This window comes from Ascaphus truei, chromosome 13, assembly GCF_040206685.1.
Source record: "Ascaphus truei isolate aAscTru1 chromosome 13, aAscTru1.hap1, whole genome shotgun sequence".
Lineage (NCBI taxonomy): Eukaryota > Metazoa > Chordata > Amphibia > Anura > Ascaphidae > Ascaphus > Ascaphus truei.
This window is the reverse complement of record NC_134495.1, coordinates 25,216,763-25,234,588: the sequence shown is the minus strand read 5'-3', so window position 1 is coordinate 25,234,588 and position 17,826 is coordinate 25,216,763. Positions and strand designations below refer to the sequence as shown.

The following is a 17,826-nucleotide window of genomic DNA, read 5'->3' as shown; positions in this document are numbered from 1 at the left end:
CATCTGCAGGGATGACTACTATTCATAAAGACGTGTTAGGGGTGACTACTTATCATAAAGACGTGTTAGGGGTGACTACTGTTCATAAAGACAGAAGAATTTTCAAAGAACTTTCTATAGTAAGTCCTCCTGAAATCAGCCACAATGCCATTCATTTATTTGATGTGTAACCACTTTTGATTTTAACTGCAGACGTCTCACTGGATTTTTTTACTGTTTGCCAGGAATTGTTTGGCTCAGAACTCCCATGTCTTACTGATTTTTATTCGTGGAGGTTGTCATCTCTGATTTCGCATCTGTGTCACTCTATGGAAACGACCCCCTCCAGCAAATAACAGTGGGCCTGGGAGGTTGACGTATCTTCAAAGGTAAGAAACCTGTCAATCAAGTGTCTTAGATTGGGGGCAGATATTTAAACGGAGGAGTTCGTGACAGTAAGGAGAAAATATAACGGACAAAGACGTAGAATTGGTTATATCCCATTACTATTTCCTACAACAGAGGCGGACAACTCCAGTCCAAAAGGGCCAACAACAGATCAGGTTTTATGGATATCGCTCTTACACAGGTTGCACAGTCATCGATTGAGCCACCTGTGCTGAAGTCATTGACTGAGCCACCTGTGCTGAAGCAGAGATAGTGATCCAAAGGAACGATGCGGAGCACAGCCGTGAAAGAGTGGGGCTAGACACCAGCAAAATTGAGGTTAAAAATAATCTTTATTCCATAGTAGGAACGTGGGGGACACACAGATAAAAACTCTATACGAGTGCTACTCCAGGGTCAATACACTACTACAGGATTATTACATTACCTGATAACTGTCTGACGTCACTTTATAGATTGCTACATCTCCTGCCCTTTATAGGAGATTAATATGCACCAGGTCCATGAGTCTCACCATGCTTGATCATAGTTTATTACTCAAGATACCATTGGGATATATGTTTCCTCTGCTTACTGAGCACCGACGCTTGGAACTTGTTCCTGTGTACACTCTAAAGCAGAGATATCCTTAAAACCTGACCTGTTGGGGGCCCTTGAAGACTGGAGTTGGCCACTCCTGTTCTACAATCACTTCCCAAATCTTGACGTGAACAATGCTTTGATACATTGGCGCAAAAGATGCATTATTAAAAAATACCTGCAACCATCAAAGGCAAAAAAGACATCACTCAATACATGATCCCCTTTATTCATTGAAATAAAATGTCTGATACTTCCAGTTTGGCACATTTTCCTAACCATACAAATGCACATTCATTTTTTTTTATTAAAAGAAATCTTTACATATTCCCGGTCTAAGTCCAATGCACTTTTTTTTTTTTTTTAAATCCTTCAAAACAAATGGAAACCGTTAAAATATTTGCCATGTTTTCCAAACGGATAAGACAGGAGACGTCAAAGGATAAAAAATAAACACAATGCCATCCGTTAGAATAAGTAGTCCTTTCCGATCTCATTTGCGGAGTCTTCCATGCAGGGATCATTTTGATTATTTTCACACATCTTATTTTCTTCGCAAAAGTCTCTGCTTCCAGATACTGTACAATATAACAATAAAAATACAGCCTAAAAAAAAAAGACACCTTTTTACGGTCTTCTCCTCATGAAAATACAGCTCAGGCGACAAGGAAAAAATTGGCTCCATCGACATCAGTTAGTTTAGGACCGGCGATATTATGGTCATGCCTTGAACGTGGCTCGCAGGCTTATACGCTTTGGCCAAAGGGTTAACTAAATTACCCTTTTTCAAGAAATATATAGGTATTTCACTGTGTATTTTTGTCACATTGGATGTTGCTCTGGACTTCTTTGTTTCTTGTTATCGACATCGCCTGCACTGAAATGTTTCTGGGAGTAAACGGGGCAGTGGTGGATTTTCCATTAGGCCCGGGCCTAGGGCTGCAAAAATGTCCGCCCCCATGTACATTTGCCGCACTCTTGGGCCTGATGGGAAGTTACTTAGCTGTTGCTTACCTGCCGCCCTGCTTCTCCTTCTGAACTGTAGCGTCAAATGAAGTGTCGGACGTCACCAGCGCGAAGTCATGGTGTCTCGTTGCCATGGCAACGCAACGTCGCCGCGTCAAATGACGTCATGACCTCGCGTTACCATGGCAAAGTGATCCAAATGTCGGTGGTGCTGCAGGTATGATGACAATGTAATATACTGTATGCAGTGTTAATGCTGCAGAAATGTATGAAGCAATATTACTTACATAAAACTGAAACCCCTTAAAGGCAGGTTACAACCGAATGAGCAAAAACTTTCATCTGAATGTTTTCACATACGGTAAGAAGTATTGGTTTGATATATCAAGGCAGGACTAAATATCAATAAAATAAATTGTAACAAGGACTTTGTGGTTTTTCCATGTTAAGTGTTCTGCGTCTTTCTGCTGTCGAACTGTCACTTGGTTTATGGCTCTGCGTGTGACAGCAAGAGGGGGGTGTTAGAGGCATCGAAGCTGCTAGATAATTTAGTTACATTGTATTTTCTTGTCATCTGGGGAGAGTTGAGTGTCATGTGAAATTACAATGATGTCATTGGAGGATACATGGAACTTCCTGTACCATTATGACCTCCCCAAAGTGGCAACATGGCAACTTTCTGTTTTCCTTTTTTTTAAATGGTCATAATTAAATGGGGTGTTTGTTTTGTTTCTTTTTTTTTTTTTTTTCTCAATTAAAAAAAGAACAAGAAGACTACTTCAGATATTTTAGATGTTGCCTGACTTTAGATGTCCACCAAGGGAGCATAAAATAAAAATAGGTTTGTATGGTCTTCGTTGGCTTCAGCTCCCCCAGCTTCCTGAGATACTTACCTCTGTAGGGATGCCGGTAGCAGCCCCGGCTGGGCTATAGAAATGGCGACTTAACTGTCCCACAGGATAATAGGAAGCCGTGATGTCATCCCTTGCAGTTTCCTATTGGCCTGAGTGACCAAGACCTTTAAACCTGAGAGCTGCTACTGGCGTCCACTACGGAGGAAAGTATCTCGGGAAGCAGGGGGTCCCCAGAACTGAAGTGAATGGGGTTCAGCTCCAGAAACCCCCTACTTCAAACTTATTTTATATAAAAAAAAAGATCTCTATGAGGGCTCCTTTAAAGCAGCATCCCTAGTTGAAGTAAATTGAGTTAATCCAAGATGTAATTAAAGCGTAAACAGCCCTTGAAAACACACAGGTCTCTTCCTTAAGTACACAGACATGAAGAAGACACATTGGAAGTCCCAAATGCTCTTTACACTATAATTTCACTATACATTATGTTGGCCCATCAGAAGGTTTTGCAACTTGTGATGAATAACTCAACTATTGCAAGTGTGACATTTTAGGAGCCTACCAGAGTCACTTGCTTACGAACTGTAATCTAAGGACTTTGGAGATAGAATATCTCTCTTTCTCCAGTGAAACCCATGTTTCAGGCTCTGAAACCTAATGTCGGCTAAATGGTAGCCCTGCCCTCTTCCCCACAAGACGTAAACTGATTGCCGGAGAGAGCGCAAGGCCTCTGTAAGTGCCGGCCTCTCCTCCCGTTATCATGCAATGACGCATCACCATGACAATGCTACGTGAGCAGGACGAGACGCGGCTCCGGAGAAGGCAAGAAGCCGCACCATTGAAAAATGCGATTATATTTTTCTACACATATGTTTACAACTCAGCCTTCATCCCGCCAACTTTAAAATAGCTGTAGACTTTTTGCCTTCTCAGTTAGTGATGATTCCCCACAAACGAGCAAAAGCAACACATTTTTGGGCTTACCATTGATAAGCTATTGAACATATCTCCAATTACGAAACAAACATTAAATATAAATAGAGAAGCTGTTAAGAGGCTAAGTGCTTTCACTTTATTGCAACTGCAATAAACGTTGCTGAACTTTTGCTCAAAATACCCCTGGACTGTTACGTTCCTTTCTCCTAACATTTCGGATGCGTGAATTGGCACTTCGCCCTGCGACATAGTTTTTTGTTTTTTTAACCACACCTATTTAAATGTAAATGTTATAAATACAGAGACGGAAATCTTCAAGAAAGAGTCAAAAGGAAAGACAACTAAAAATCTAAAAGGTTCAATTTAACTCCACGTAGTCTCTGGATTAAGCGCTGAGGAAGTTCTATCATGTTTCTGGACTAACGTCTTGAATGAAGGTGTCTTGTGCCGGCTTTTGTACTCAAACCTCTGGTCCTTATATCGAAACTTCATACTCTCTTGTCTCCTGCAAGAGAAAGAAAGAAAGGTTAGAGTTGCAATTTTCTTTACTCTAAAAAAAACCATTACCTTTTTCTTAACTATTCTGGTATACATTAATGTGGGAAAGAGATCCGACAAAAGACAAAAATACCCAAACGCTACTGTACATCCAATAGGACCAAAAATACATAGTTAAATATTTACATATTTGTATTCTCAGAAGTAAGGGTAATTTAGTTAAACCCTTTGGCCAAAGCGTTATAAGCCTGCAGCCACGTCACGGCATGACCAGTATGCAGGTCCTCCACTGTACAGGTAAATGAGAATACTCACAGATAGTGTTAGGACTTGCATAGTGGTCATGCCGTGACGTGGCTGCATGATTATAATGCTTCAGCCAAATGATTTAACTAAATGAGCCTTACATATGACAATACGAACATTGAAGTATTTAACTAAGTATTTTGTCACATTGGATGTAGCATTAGGTATTTTTGTCTACATTTGGTCACGCCCAGTAGCACTCCCTTTGACACGAATATTTATATATGATGTGCTACTGTTAGGGGTTGTTGGGATTGTGTGTTTGATCCACTATGGAAATGTTGAAGTGGGTGTTGAAATTCACATAGTGAATAGTAAACAGCTGGATCATTTAAGGTCGAACTATAGTATTTATGTATGCACATCTTTATCTATATAGTGTCCACAGCTATACTTAGTGTTTTACAAGAGGGACAATACAGTACAGGGGATTATGGTACAATAGTGAAGAATGTATGTAATATACCAGGGGGGCGCAAACTTTTTTCCCAGCGCCCCCATGCTGGTGGTCCCCTCACTCCCGCGCCCCCCCCTAACCCTTACTCACCCGCACTCCGGCGTCATGATGTCACGTTGCCATAGCAATGTGACATCACATGACCTCGCGGCGTCATTTTGACGCCGCCTTGCCATGGCGACGCAGGATGGAAGCCGCCGGAGCCAAGGTAAGTAAGGTTTACAGAGGCCCTGCAACTCCCCCGGCACTTAATTTAAGTGCCTTCGGGAACCCCCGCGCCACCCCCCCCCCCAGTCGGCAGTCTCGCTCCCCCCCTGGGGGTCGCGCCCCCCAGTTTGCGCACCGCTGTAATACACTATAATATTATTTGTTCCCTCTGGCAGCACTACAGGTAGCAGTTTATGTTTCTTGTATTTTGTTGTTGTTATAGGATTGAAGCAGAGGGTCTCTGAAGCGGAAATGCATTCATTTCAGCTCCGGGGACCCCCGCTTCCCGAGATACCGATATCGTCTTCATGTTTAAGTGTCCCTTGTCACGTGAGCCAGTAGGAAGCTGCAAGGGATGACGTCACAGCTTCCTACTGGCCCACAAGATGTGGGACATTTAAAACCCCAACAAGCCCCGTCGGAACTGTTATCTGCAGAGATGCTGGCGCCCCCATGGAGGTAAGTGTCTCTAGAATCAGGGGGTCTCCAGAGCTGAAACCAATGCAATTCAGCTCCGGAGACCCCCTGCTTCCATCCTATAACATATAAAAGAATAAACTTCAACATGTAGTTTATTAAAGAGAGGTACATGAGAATTGTGCCAGGTAGTGGTAGGCCCTGCAGATTGGTCATGCCGTGACGTGGCTGCAGGCTCATAACCTTTTGGCCAAAGGGTTTAACTAAATTACCCTTTTTCATGAGCAGATAAGCACTGAGGTATTGCACTATATGTTGTGTCATTTTGTATGACGTGCTGGCCTTTCTGTTTTTGTTTGCAACTTGTAGTGCTGCTTTTTAATGCATGGGACAGTAGAATTTCTAAAATGTAGGATCACTGGCAAATACCCAAATACAATCAAGAAAAGGTCTAATGGTTAAAGCTTCTGACCAAGCAATACCCTACATGCGTTTTTTAATTTTTTTTAAATAAATCAGTTCTGTACTATGAGAATGTACTTGTAGCATTTAAAAAAAAACAAAACATCTGAATGATCGTTTTTATGTATTATAGCATAACAAGCATTATTTGTTCCTATAGGAACCATTTACAAAGTCACATCCCCTTCCTCTTCTGAAACAGGCTCTGGCACACCCCTTTTTGACCCCTGCCCTCTCTCTAGCAGTGCACCAATTGTATGCAGTGACTACCTGGTCACATGATCTTTCCCACAGAACTTTGCATCTTTGTTCCAAGTCTGCTGCACTGACGGCCATTTAATGAACCCCCAAACTGAATCTTCGCCGATCGATCAACAACTTAGCTAATTACTTATCATTATGTGGATTGTATTGATGCACATATTAAAGGGGATAAAATAAAATAACTTAAAATGTCAGCTTGAATGGCTGTTTTAAATCACATAGGGGGTTATTCATTAAACTGTAATAGTATCGACCGGAGCACTGTCACACGGAGTTTACATAGGGTAGCGCCCCGATCGGCACTATCATATTTTAAAGTAACCTCTACACTGTAAAAAAAGACAAAATTATTTTTTAAACCAGATGGACTGTATTAACCACTCGTAATAACACCAATGCTTTGATCCCAAGTGTGCTCATTCAAGAAATGTCCATGAAGATACAATCTAGGGACTGAAATGTTAGTATTACAATGTAAACATAAGCGTGTAATAAAGATCGTGTTTAGGAGTGTCGCTGTGTTGTTCATGTTTGCTTTAAACCACATTGGGCCATTCTACTAATCCAGGCTATTCCACAAGACACTTTCTGGCAACGAAAGACACCTTGTAGGTTGTTGAACTCCGGAGTCAGAAGGTGTCAAATGGCATAGCACTGCTTCGTCAGAATGAGCCGCTCTGCAACTCAATTACTGCAGGGAAAGTATAACGTTTTACCAGCACCCGAAATGGAGTATAGATTAAAAGTAAATGCGAATATGGTGCATGGGAACAGGGAGGGACCCTAATTCCCTCCAAAGTTACAATATATAACACTAGGGGAGTTCCCAGCACTCAAACATGAAAACAAATGCAACAACAATTGTCAAGAAAATTCGATTTTACTGATATATCGAATGTAGTATGAAGCAAACATCCACACCTAACAGTGATAGCTTATATTAAAAAATATAGGACACCCACAAGCTCATATTGAACCCCCAAAATAACCACAACATATATATATATATATAAGCATATAAGTGTCACAGAGGAGTGCTACTGAGCATGTCAATATATATTTAAAACAAGAGACAGAACATGAAACACAGACATAGCTCAGTGCACATCCAGTGAAACTTATACACGGTACAGTGCCTAAATATATATGTATAGACAGTGTTCGACAAACCTATACATTTGCACGCCCCGGGCGAGTGGATTTAACATCGTGGCGAGCTCCTATTGGCCCAAGCAGCACACATTTGGTACTAGGTGGCGAGTAGATTTTTTTGTTCGGTGAGTAGATTTTTTGGTGATTTGTCGACCACTGTGTATAGATATCTATTAAATAAAATGGTCTTTTAGTTTAACATTTTGGCCAAAGTGTTGCAAGCCCCTGAGCCACTGCACGGCAGACCACATCTCAAGGGTCCCTAATACTAATATAATTTCTTAATAACCTGTGCATTACCAGGAAGAATGATTTATAATAAATCTGTCAAAATTAGTTGCATAGTTCTAAGTCTGATTGAAGCTATTATTAACCTGTACATTACTAGGAAAAGCACTCTGTATTAGATTTGTCACAATCATACTGCAAGCAAGCAAGTTCCCCTGAGAGTGGGAGATGCTATGGAGTGAGCTTTTAACCATTTAAATGTGAGAGGGGGTGAGCTTCAATTAGGTAGGTCTTTGACACTTATATGCTTATATATATGTTGTGGTTATTTTGGGGGTTCAAAATGTTTTGCAATTCTTGTTCAGCTGGTCTTGGCTGATTGGAGGGTGGCAACCTCCAACCTAATTGAAGCTCACCCCCTCCCAAAATTTAAATGGTTTAAAGTTCACTCCATAGCATCTCCCACTCTCAGGGGAACTTGCTTGATTGCAGTATGATTGTGACAAATCTAATACAGAGTGCTTTTCCTGGTAATGTACAGGTTAATAAAAGCTTCAATCAGACTTAGAACTATGCAACTAATTTTGACAGATTTATTATAAATCATTCTTCCTGGTAATGCACAGGTTATTAAGAAATTATATTAGTGTTAGGGACCCTTGAGATGTGGTCTGCCGTGCAGTGGCTCAGGGGCTTGCAACACTTTGGCCAAAATGTTAAACTAAAAGACCATTTTATTTAATAGATGTCTATACATATATATTTAGGCACTGTACCGTGTATAAGTTTCACTGGATGTGCACTGAGCTCTGTCTGTGTTTCATGTTCTGTCTCTGGTTTTAAATAGCTTATATTAAAGCTGGATAACACATCAATAATATATAGAACTTCGCAACATAACTCGTACAGCACATAAAATATGGTGGGAAAAAAGGGGGGGGGTGCACTGGGAAAGGGAGACAACGGGAGGGAGACGAGGGGAAAAAACAGGGGAATAAGGGGGGCAACGTTTCGGGGCTCCTAGCCCCTTCTCTAAGACCAATCAGATCCAGGCTTACCCCTGTAAAAACAGGTGCTCCCAAAAGTATTTAGACTATCCAAAATAGTAAGTAAATGGTATAGGACTGCCCGTGGATAAGTATCCCAAAGTATTTATACAGTATGACAGATACTTTATCCTGTATTTGTACTTACTGTATATTGATCCAGAGGAAGGCAAACAAAAAACCCCAGTGACATATCATCCAATGATATCTCATAAGGGGAAAAATAAATTTCTTCCTGACTCCACATGAATTTGGAGACAAGTTTGCTGAATACTGTATAAAACGACAGACTAAGCCAAAGATCTCTATTTCCAAACGTTCACTGCCTTAGGCTGCGCTTATAGTGACGGGGACATCAGGCTACGGTCGCTGGAAAAATCAAATTGAGATGACTTACAGCGATCGCGACCAAGCCGCCGCGTCACGCTTACTATAAGCGCACACGACGGCACTATAAGCGCAGTCTAACACACCTCTGGATAGGATTTGCCGAGCTGTGCATTCTGGGATATCTCACAGCCCTGATTGACAAGAGCACAGTGAACAGAAGAAACTTACCCCAGTCTCGTAGATTGGATTGTCAAACTCTGTCTCTACAGTAATCTGGCTGTAAGGATGAGAGTACATAAGAGGAAGGCGGAGACTTGAATAGTATCTGCATCTGTAAAGAGAAAACATCACTGTTAGCGGCTAGAGCTTGTAGAGTTTGGCCGAGCCACATTCGTATGAAGGTTCAAAGGTCCATATAATATTTATGCTACGAGCAGTAATGAGACTACCCTTTTAAATGAATCCACTTTTCTTCAGTGACACACTGTGAGTGCTCATTGGCCTGTCATTACCCAGAATCCCTAGCTGCAGTGGATGAATTGTATGCTAAGAGATAATGGGGATAGGTACAAATATGGCATACAGATATGTCATGAAAGCAATTGTCCAGTAGGTGTCAGCATTGCTACAGCATCAGCGGGTCCGTACAGCAATCTAGCACAAAACCCCCTGTGTTGTAATCAAGGAAGGGTGGGTACCTACGACGGCCCTTTCATGTAGTAACAGGAGGGAGAGGGAGTAGGGGGTATGATACCTTTTATTGGACCAACAAATAGTTGATATGTAAAAGCTTTCGAACCTCTCTCATGTTCATCCGGTACGGCAGAAATATACAAACAAAACATGTATTGTAATCACGCAGAGCTGTTACGTTCTACGCCAGGCGTGCGCAAACTTCTGGTGCTGCGCCCCCCTGCCTGCTCTCCCCCAGTGCTCGTGGCGCCCTTACCTGTGTGCCGGCATCAAATGACGCCGCATCGCCCGAAGCTGGCAAAATCAAGGTAAGTGGGTTACAGAGGCCTTGCGCTGTCCCCCTGCATTTAATTTAAATGCCCTGGGGAAGAGCGCGGGGACTCTGTAACCGCCGCATCCCCCCCCCCCCAAAAAAAATCTTGCGCGCCCCCTGCCTGCGCACCCCTGTTCTACGCACTTCAGTGGTATTTATGCAGCCTTTCTGCCACACTGCTCTGCATAGCTGCATCTGGCGATTACATACGGTGATTATATGGGACAACCAGAGAACGTTTGCTAAGTTACTTTCCACAAGACACAATTTATAGTAGGTGAAAAAACCTTGGGGACATTGGGGTGATATATGTAACAATAGTTTTTTTTTCCAGTGATACGGTGGTTAAACTGCAGACAAGGACTCTGGGTAGTAACATGCAAATAAGCATTGGTGTATCAATAGAAGGAGCGATGAATTCAATTCTTTCCGCGCCTCTTTATTCCCCATTATTTTTTTGGTGTCAAGAACTCCCCCCACCTCTGCAGCTCTGGAAATCTCTTTAGTTAACAGTCTCTGTAACCTGCACACTGTCATCCTCACATTTGATGCTCCTGCTAGCAGACAATGGTTCTGGGTGTCAAAGCAAGCCTATCTTCTTATTGATGCATGAACCGGGGCCCTGAAGATTCACTCGCTGGCAGGTAAGTGATATCGGGTGGGTGGACGTGTTTCCGCAATCCGCGGGCGGCTTACCTGGTGATATAAATGTAAGCTCCTCCAAGCAGAACTGAAATGATCACAACAGGGATGAATATCGCTAGTGCCATATTTCCTCCTTCTAAAGACGTTTCTGCCGCTGCTTCTGCCACTGAGGGAGAACAAGGGGAAGTTTATAGAAATATTCCGAATAGGAGTGTTCCAATGCAGGTTATTGTAAAGGACAGGGGGCTCGACTCCAATCCTCAACCCCCCCAACAGGTCAGGTTTTCGGGATATCCCAGCTTCAGCATAGATTGCTCAATCAGTCCCTGCTTCAGCATAAGTGGCTCAATTAGCCCCTGCCTCAGCACAGGTACCTCAATCTGTCACAGCTTCAGCACAGGTGGCTGAATTAGAGGCCCAGTCCAACTGAGCTTCTGATTGAGCCACCTGTGCTGAAGCTGGGATATCCTGAAAACCTGACCCGTTGGGGGGGAGGAGGGTGGAAGAAGCTGGAGCACTGGCGTTCAGCACCCCTGATATAGGAGACCGATATGTATGATGTATATGTACTGTATATATGTGTTTGTATGTACTCACAGCATATACAGTATGTTTACAATATATATCCTTTTTATGAAACGTCTTAACTTTAAAAGACAATTAACAATAACATATTCAACACATTATTATATACTGTACTATACATATATAAAATAAAAAATATTATATACTGTATACTATATATAAAATAAAAAATATAAATATAAATAATGTAGAAAATAATATATAGGAGGCCGCTCAATGTACACACACACACACATGCGCGCGCGCACACACACACACACACACACACATTATATAAAAATAATACTTAAAAAAAAAAATTTAAACACTATTTACAATAGTAACTCAACGTATTACAAGATTAGTGATTTTAACTATATTTTACTATCAACCCTTCAAATTATAAGTTCTTTGGAGCGATTACCTCTTCCTTTAATATCCCTACGTGTTAATATATATTTTTTCATACTGTCATTTTCCATATGTATGTATGTATGTATGACATGTAAGTACACCAGACAGCATGTACACAGGTTTCTCAGTGTAATTGCATGTGTAAAACGGCAGGCCAGGGGCGCAGCTATAGACCAGGCAAAGCCCGGGGGCCCGCAATCTTGGGGGCCTGCTCTCTACGGTGACCAATCCATATTTGTCCTGGCGAATACCGGGACAAATGTCATGCATGCGCGATCGGTCCTTGCCGGCTGCTCGTGCGCATGAGTGACAAGTGGAAAAAAAAGGGGTTGACCGGCGCCAAAAGGGGGTAAATACCAGACCAATGGAAGGTGTGACAGTCCAAATAACAGTTCTTGGGATGATGAATTGTGATGACTCTCACCTCAGCAGTGTATATGTGGAAAAAGAAGAAGAAAACAGATAATAGTGCAGTAAATCAACACAGGGGGGGGGTGCACAGATACTAACAATACGAAACATACAAGACATACAAACATTAAACACTAGCACGGCCTAAATATTGATAAAAAGCAAATTTATTGGTGTGGAAGGTGCATAAACCGCATCCGGAGGGGTAAAATTACAACCCTACTCACAAGATGCTGGATGGGTAAAAGCAACGGACTGATGCGTGCAGCTGGGCTCTCAAGATGGCGACCGGAGCACTTGGGCTGGCGTCTACACGTGACCGGGATGCAAGACAGATGACTCGGATGACGGGGCCTCTGGGCGGACGTGACGTCTCCTCCGCTGTAATTTCACCACCGGCTCACAGGACTCCAGTCCTCCTCAGCAGCCCCGACCAGGGAAGTTTCGAGTTTTTAGAGTGTTCCAGGTTGTGGTGAAGTCTGCAGTTCCAAAAGGAGAAACCTGCAGTCTCCAAAAGTGCTTTAACCGAGGTGCGGCGGCATTGCGGCTGCTGAGGAGGACTGGAGGACTGGAGTCCTGTGAGCCGGTGGTGAAATTACAGCGGAGGAGACGTCACGTCCGCCCAGAGGCCCCGTCATCCGAGTCATCTGTCTTGCATCCCGGTCACGTGTAGACGCCAGCCCAAGTGCTCCGGTCACCATCTTGAGAGCCCAGCTGCACGCATCAGTCCGTTGCTTTTACCCATCCAGCATCTTGTGAGTAGGGTTGTAATTTTACCCCTCCGGATGCGGTTTATGCACCTTCCACACCAATAAATTTGCTTTTTATCAATATTTAGGCCGTGCTAGTGTTTAATGTTTGTATGTCTTGTATGTTTCGTATTGTTAGTATCTGTGCACCCCCCCCCTGTGTTGATTTACTGCACTATTATCTGTTTTCTTCTTCTTTTTCCACATATACACTGCTGAGGTGAGAGTCATCACAATTCATCATCCCAAGAACTGTTATTTGGACTGTCACACCTTCCATTGGTCTGGTATTTACCCCCTTTTGGCGCCGGTCAACCCCTTTTTTTTCCATTTGTCACTTTGACTGGTTGCACCACCAGTCATTCACCTGGCTGCCTGAACATTTATTTGATTCCATTTGTTACTATTAGCGCTGTTTTGCACCTGCCCTTTTTTTCTGCATGAGTGACAAGTGCCAATCGCGCATGCGTGGGCAACACAATAGAAAAATGTTGCCCGGGGCCTGCACATGTGTAGCTACGTCACTGCGGCTGGCATAAGCTTATAGGGGTACATGTTAAAATGAACAAGAAGCAAAAGTTGACACTGTGCTCATTTGCATGTCATTTCCCAGAATCCCTGGCTGCAGTGGAAGCGCTGTATGCGAAGAGATAATGGGGGAAAGCAGCAGACCTGTCTGAGACATGTTAACGTGTATTTGCTGTATGCTGTACGGTGGAGGGTTTTTGTCACTTTTATACCCACTGTGACAGGGTGAATGAACGTCACCAGCCATATACCTGGCAAACATATGTCTAAGTTTGCAGTGCAGCAGTGACGAGGTTAACTTTCAGTGGAGAAGGGCTGCTTAATTAGTCTGACCCCAGCTGCATAATCAAGGTGTTTAAAACCCCCAGGCTACACACACATCTAAGCTAGCTGGTCAGGAGACAGGGCTGAAAATAGTGAAGAGATTACTACTATAAGGTCTGTGTTGCAAAGTACATATGTGATGAACTGTCTGTGTCCTGCATGCAAAAGAGAAGCTGCCTTGTTTTTTAAGCTGAAGAGAAACTATTTTGTTTTGTCTGCTAAAGAGAAGCTATTTTGTTATATCTGCTAAAAAGAAGCTATTTTGTTTTGTCTGCTGAAGAAGAAGCAAATTTATTTTTGTCTGCTGATGAGAAGCTATTTTGTTTTTGTGTGCTGTATGTTTTATGGCTCAATAAATAAGCCTTATCAAGGGAACCCGCGTGTGTGCTTGCATGTACCCTGCAACATCCACCATAACTTATTTAATCAGTGTAATTGAGAATGGAGGTTAAACTATCTCAATGTTTCCCTCCATTAAATCCATATCTCTAATCTAGTTTTGTAGATGTGATTACAAGAATGAATGGCCAAGGGTTAGGATAGCAATGTATTTCCCAGGAAGAGGAACACTACAAGAGGTCTTCCAATGAAGACGGAGGGAGATAGGTCTTTTAAAGAACTACTGCACAGTATATAAAAAAAGAAATGGGAGGTATTGAAAGAAAACACATGTACAGCTACATCTTTTACATCAGTCTAAAATTAGAAGAACAACACAAGCATTTTCATTGAACTTAAATATGCAGCATTTTTAGTATCAACATTTTAAGCCCCAACATCTAGGACTCGAATTAATTAAAAGTCCAATACAAGTAACGCGATCTTCAATGAACCTATTTACATCCTGGGGAGCACACTTGAAGAAGAGACCTGTGAGGTTTTCAAAGCTCTGTATGGATGAATGTATGGATAAGAAGCAGAGAGTGACACACTGAGTGCTGATTTGCATGTCACTACCCAGAATCCCTGGCGGCAGTGTAAGCATTGTATGCTAAGATATAATGGGGAAAGGCAGTTTTGTAGACCTGTCTGAAACATGTGAATGTGATCATACGTGGTATTTTTTCTTTGCTGTACAAAGCTCTGTACTTTCATTTAATATAAAAAAAAACTATTGCTATGGTCCATTAAACGTTTACAATACAGGTACAGTAGTCCTCACTATCCAACGTTTCACTTTACAACGAATGGCATATCCAACGCTTTACAATGCAACCCTATGGGCCGTTTTTCGACGCCGGAATGCGTTATCCAACGCTCACCGCCACTGATTAACATGGGACTCACTTTACAACGGTTTCACTATCCAACGCTACTTCCAGAACGGATCCTGTTGGATAACCGAGGACTGCCTGTAAATGTATATTTCTGCAGGACATCTAGAACCTTAAACTACTATGCTTGGGCGTTAGCAATTCTCACTCTCTGTACAATCTCGCTGAGCCTCTGCCTCTGAACTGTTGGTCTTCTTTGAACATCTGCAGGACTCTGAACTACATCCAGTGGCTCAGTCTCCTTTCTGGACAAGCCAGCAGCTTCCACTGTCCCCCATCATTACACAAACCCAGAAACATCAAAACTGATGGCAGATAAAAACTTGGCAAACAAATTCTTCAAAATGCAGCTCTCCTTTAGGACAGAGGTACTTTGATGAAAGGTCCATGTGGGACACGAAATGTTGTTCCTCCTCTCTTCTTGGCTGTCACAATAAATGGAGAACTTCATTATGAACTTGTGAGTAGAGCTCTACTTTGCATCTCCATCTTAGAGGAGAGCTGCGCTTTGAAGGAATGGTTTGCCTAGGTTGTGTTGGCTGCACAAGCCGGATTTTCCTTGCATGAAACAATTTCCCAGCACCTTGGAATGGTACTAGATACAAGTTTGAGCGATTCTCCTTTCCACTGTGAAACCTCAGAACCTATGAAATCCTTTGGTTTCTTTTAAATGTAGGATAGCCTTCCCCAAGCATTTTTTAATTCCCTTAGCATATTAGCCTCTAGCATCTCTGTTGGGAGGACATTCCATGAATCCAAAACACTTGTCGTAACAAAAAAAAGTACTTCCTGTCCTCTCCTGAGCTTCCTGTTTTAAAGAATCGCCTCTTGTTCTAACACTTTTCTTTAGTGTTCTTCTCCTCTCTGTTGTGACATTAAGAGAACATACTGTACAAGACTTACTGCCCTCTGTGCTGCGGACAAACAAGCAACAGTCCAGACTGCCAGGGACAATGTTGGCCGTGATGGGACATGCTTCTAAATGTATAAGATCTCAAATAGACAGGACAAATCTGCCTGTTTGACTATGAGATGCTTCCAATCACTCACCTTGTAAAGCATGCTCAAACCGATCAGGAGTAGCTGAGGAAAAAGTAAGAAATTAATGAAAAAAAATGTTAATAATGATTTTTCATTGGAAACATTTTTACATACGGCAGTTACAACAACTACATTTTTGACACATTTTCCTATATCACATTTCGCATTTAATATTCAATATTGAAGCTTGACCTGTTTATTCTGTACTGTATGTATTGCTCATGGAACACCTTATACATTTCTTACGCATGTGCTTTACCTTTAAAACATTGTCAACATCATTGTGGTTTTATTAATACATTTTTAAGATCTTACTTTCTAATTTTGCCGTTTATACACTAACAACAAATTACGCATCAAGATTTCAGAAATCCGAACCAAAATATAAGCAAAAGCGAAATCCATGTAAAGCTTCGTTTCTGTAAATGTCAAGTTTGTTTCTGACATTTGCTGCAAATCTTATAGGCAGAGATCTTTATGCTACAGTAACTCTGCCTTGACTAGGAGGCCCTAGTGGAAGAATTTGGAACATCTCATTATCATAGAGCAGGAGTAGCCAACTCCAGTCCTCAAGGGCCACCAATTGATCAGGTTTTAAGGATATCCCTGCTTCAGCACAGGTGGGTCAGTCAATGACATACTGTAGAGCAGGGGTGTGCAAAGTTTTTGGCGTGCGCCGCCCTGCAGGGAGCCGCAGCGTTCGTGCCCCCCCCCTCGGTTAGAACCCGGCGTCAAATGACGTCGCGGATCATGTGACGTCACATGACCCCGCAGCGTAAGTTGACGTGCGTTTTCATGTCTCCGAAGACCCTGGTGGCAGCAGGTAAGGGACGTTACAGAGGCCTCACGCCTCCCCTGGTATTTAATTTAAATGCCTTGGGGAAGGGCGTGGAGCCTCTGTAACCGTCGCACCCCCCTTAGCAAATCTTGCGCCCCCCAGTTTGCGCACGTCTGCTGTAGAGTATGTGTTTTTATTGCAATACTATTCTATTAATATAACCTCTCCCTAACATGCTTAACAAGGAATATTACTTTGAGACAGTGATGCAAAAAGACTTGTTCAAAATGCCTCTTAGTATTATTTTAACCCGTCACTACCCAAGAGGCATGTCAAGCAAATTATCAGGCACTTCCAGGTAGCAAAAGTAAAAATACTGTTTAACATCGATACATACTGCCTGCAGTTCCAATCTAAAGACTTCAACTCTCAGCTGTCACACATCTCAAGCTGTTCTTGCACCAGTAATTACAATGTCTGGTTTTGTAGACAGATCACACTGGTTGTTCATAGGAGCATAAATGGCTTCAAGAGGGAGATCCTGATTTTTAAGACAGTGATTTGATTTACGTGGGTGAGGGATGAAAATGATGGACACGCCCTCTCAATCAAGGTGGGTTGGGAGGTGGTAACAATTTGACATACTGCATGGCATGAGGTCAGTGTTTTTTAACAGGGGTTCCCTTCAATTTTCAAGTCATTTCTACCAAATACAGGAGAATTTACCATGCATCTGACCTCCGACGCGCTATTAGAGAGGGTTGGGGTTCCTTACAATGTTTCTCAGATGAGCTATTATAGAGGGTTGTGGTTCCTTACAATGCATCTGATCTCTGACACATTATTAGAGAAGGTTGGGGTTCCATATAATGTATTGGATCTCAGACACGCTATTAGAGAGGGTTGGGGTTCCCTACAATGCATCTGTTCTCAGACGTGCTATTGGAGAGGGTTTGGGCTCCTTTCAATGTATCTGATCTCAGACGCACTATTAGAGAGGGTTGGG

At 42.4% G+C, this 17,826-nt stretch overlaps 1 protein-coding gene across 2 annotated transcripts in view; it reads right to left on the bottom strand.

The window, feature by feature from the left end:
* Positions 1-1,178: 1,178 nt before the first annotated feature.
* SEZ6L (seizure related 6 homolog like) overlaps positions 1,179-17,826 on the bottom strand; it is a 287,273-nt gene continuing 270,625 nt past the window's right edge. The window contains exons 15-18 of one of the 2 annotated variants that reach the window (XM_075568961.1): positions 16,052-16,084; positions 10,789-10,903; positions 9,315-9,417; positions 1,179-4,224 (exon numbers count right to left, since the gene is read on the bottom strand). In XM_075568961.1, coding sequence (XP_075425076.1) covers positions 4,195-4,224; positions 9,315-9,417; positions 10,789-10,903; positions 16,052-16,084 — 281 coding nt within the window. In that variant the 3' untranslated portion in view covers positions 1,179-4,194. The remainder of the gene's footprint in view (positions 4,225-9,314; positions 9,418-10,788; positions 10,904-16,051; positions 16,085-17,826) is intronic. The other variant, XM_075568962.1, reaches the window with a different exon arrangement.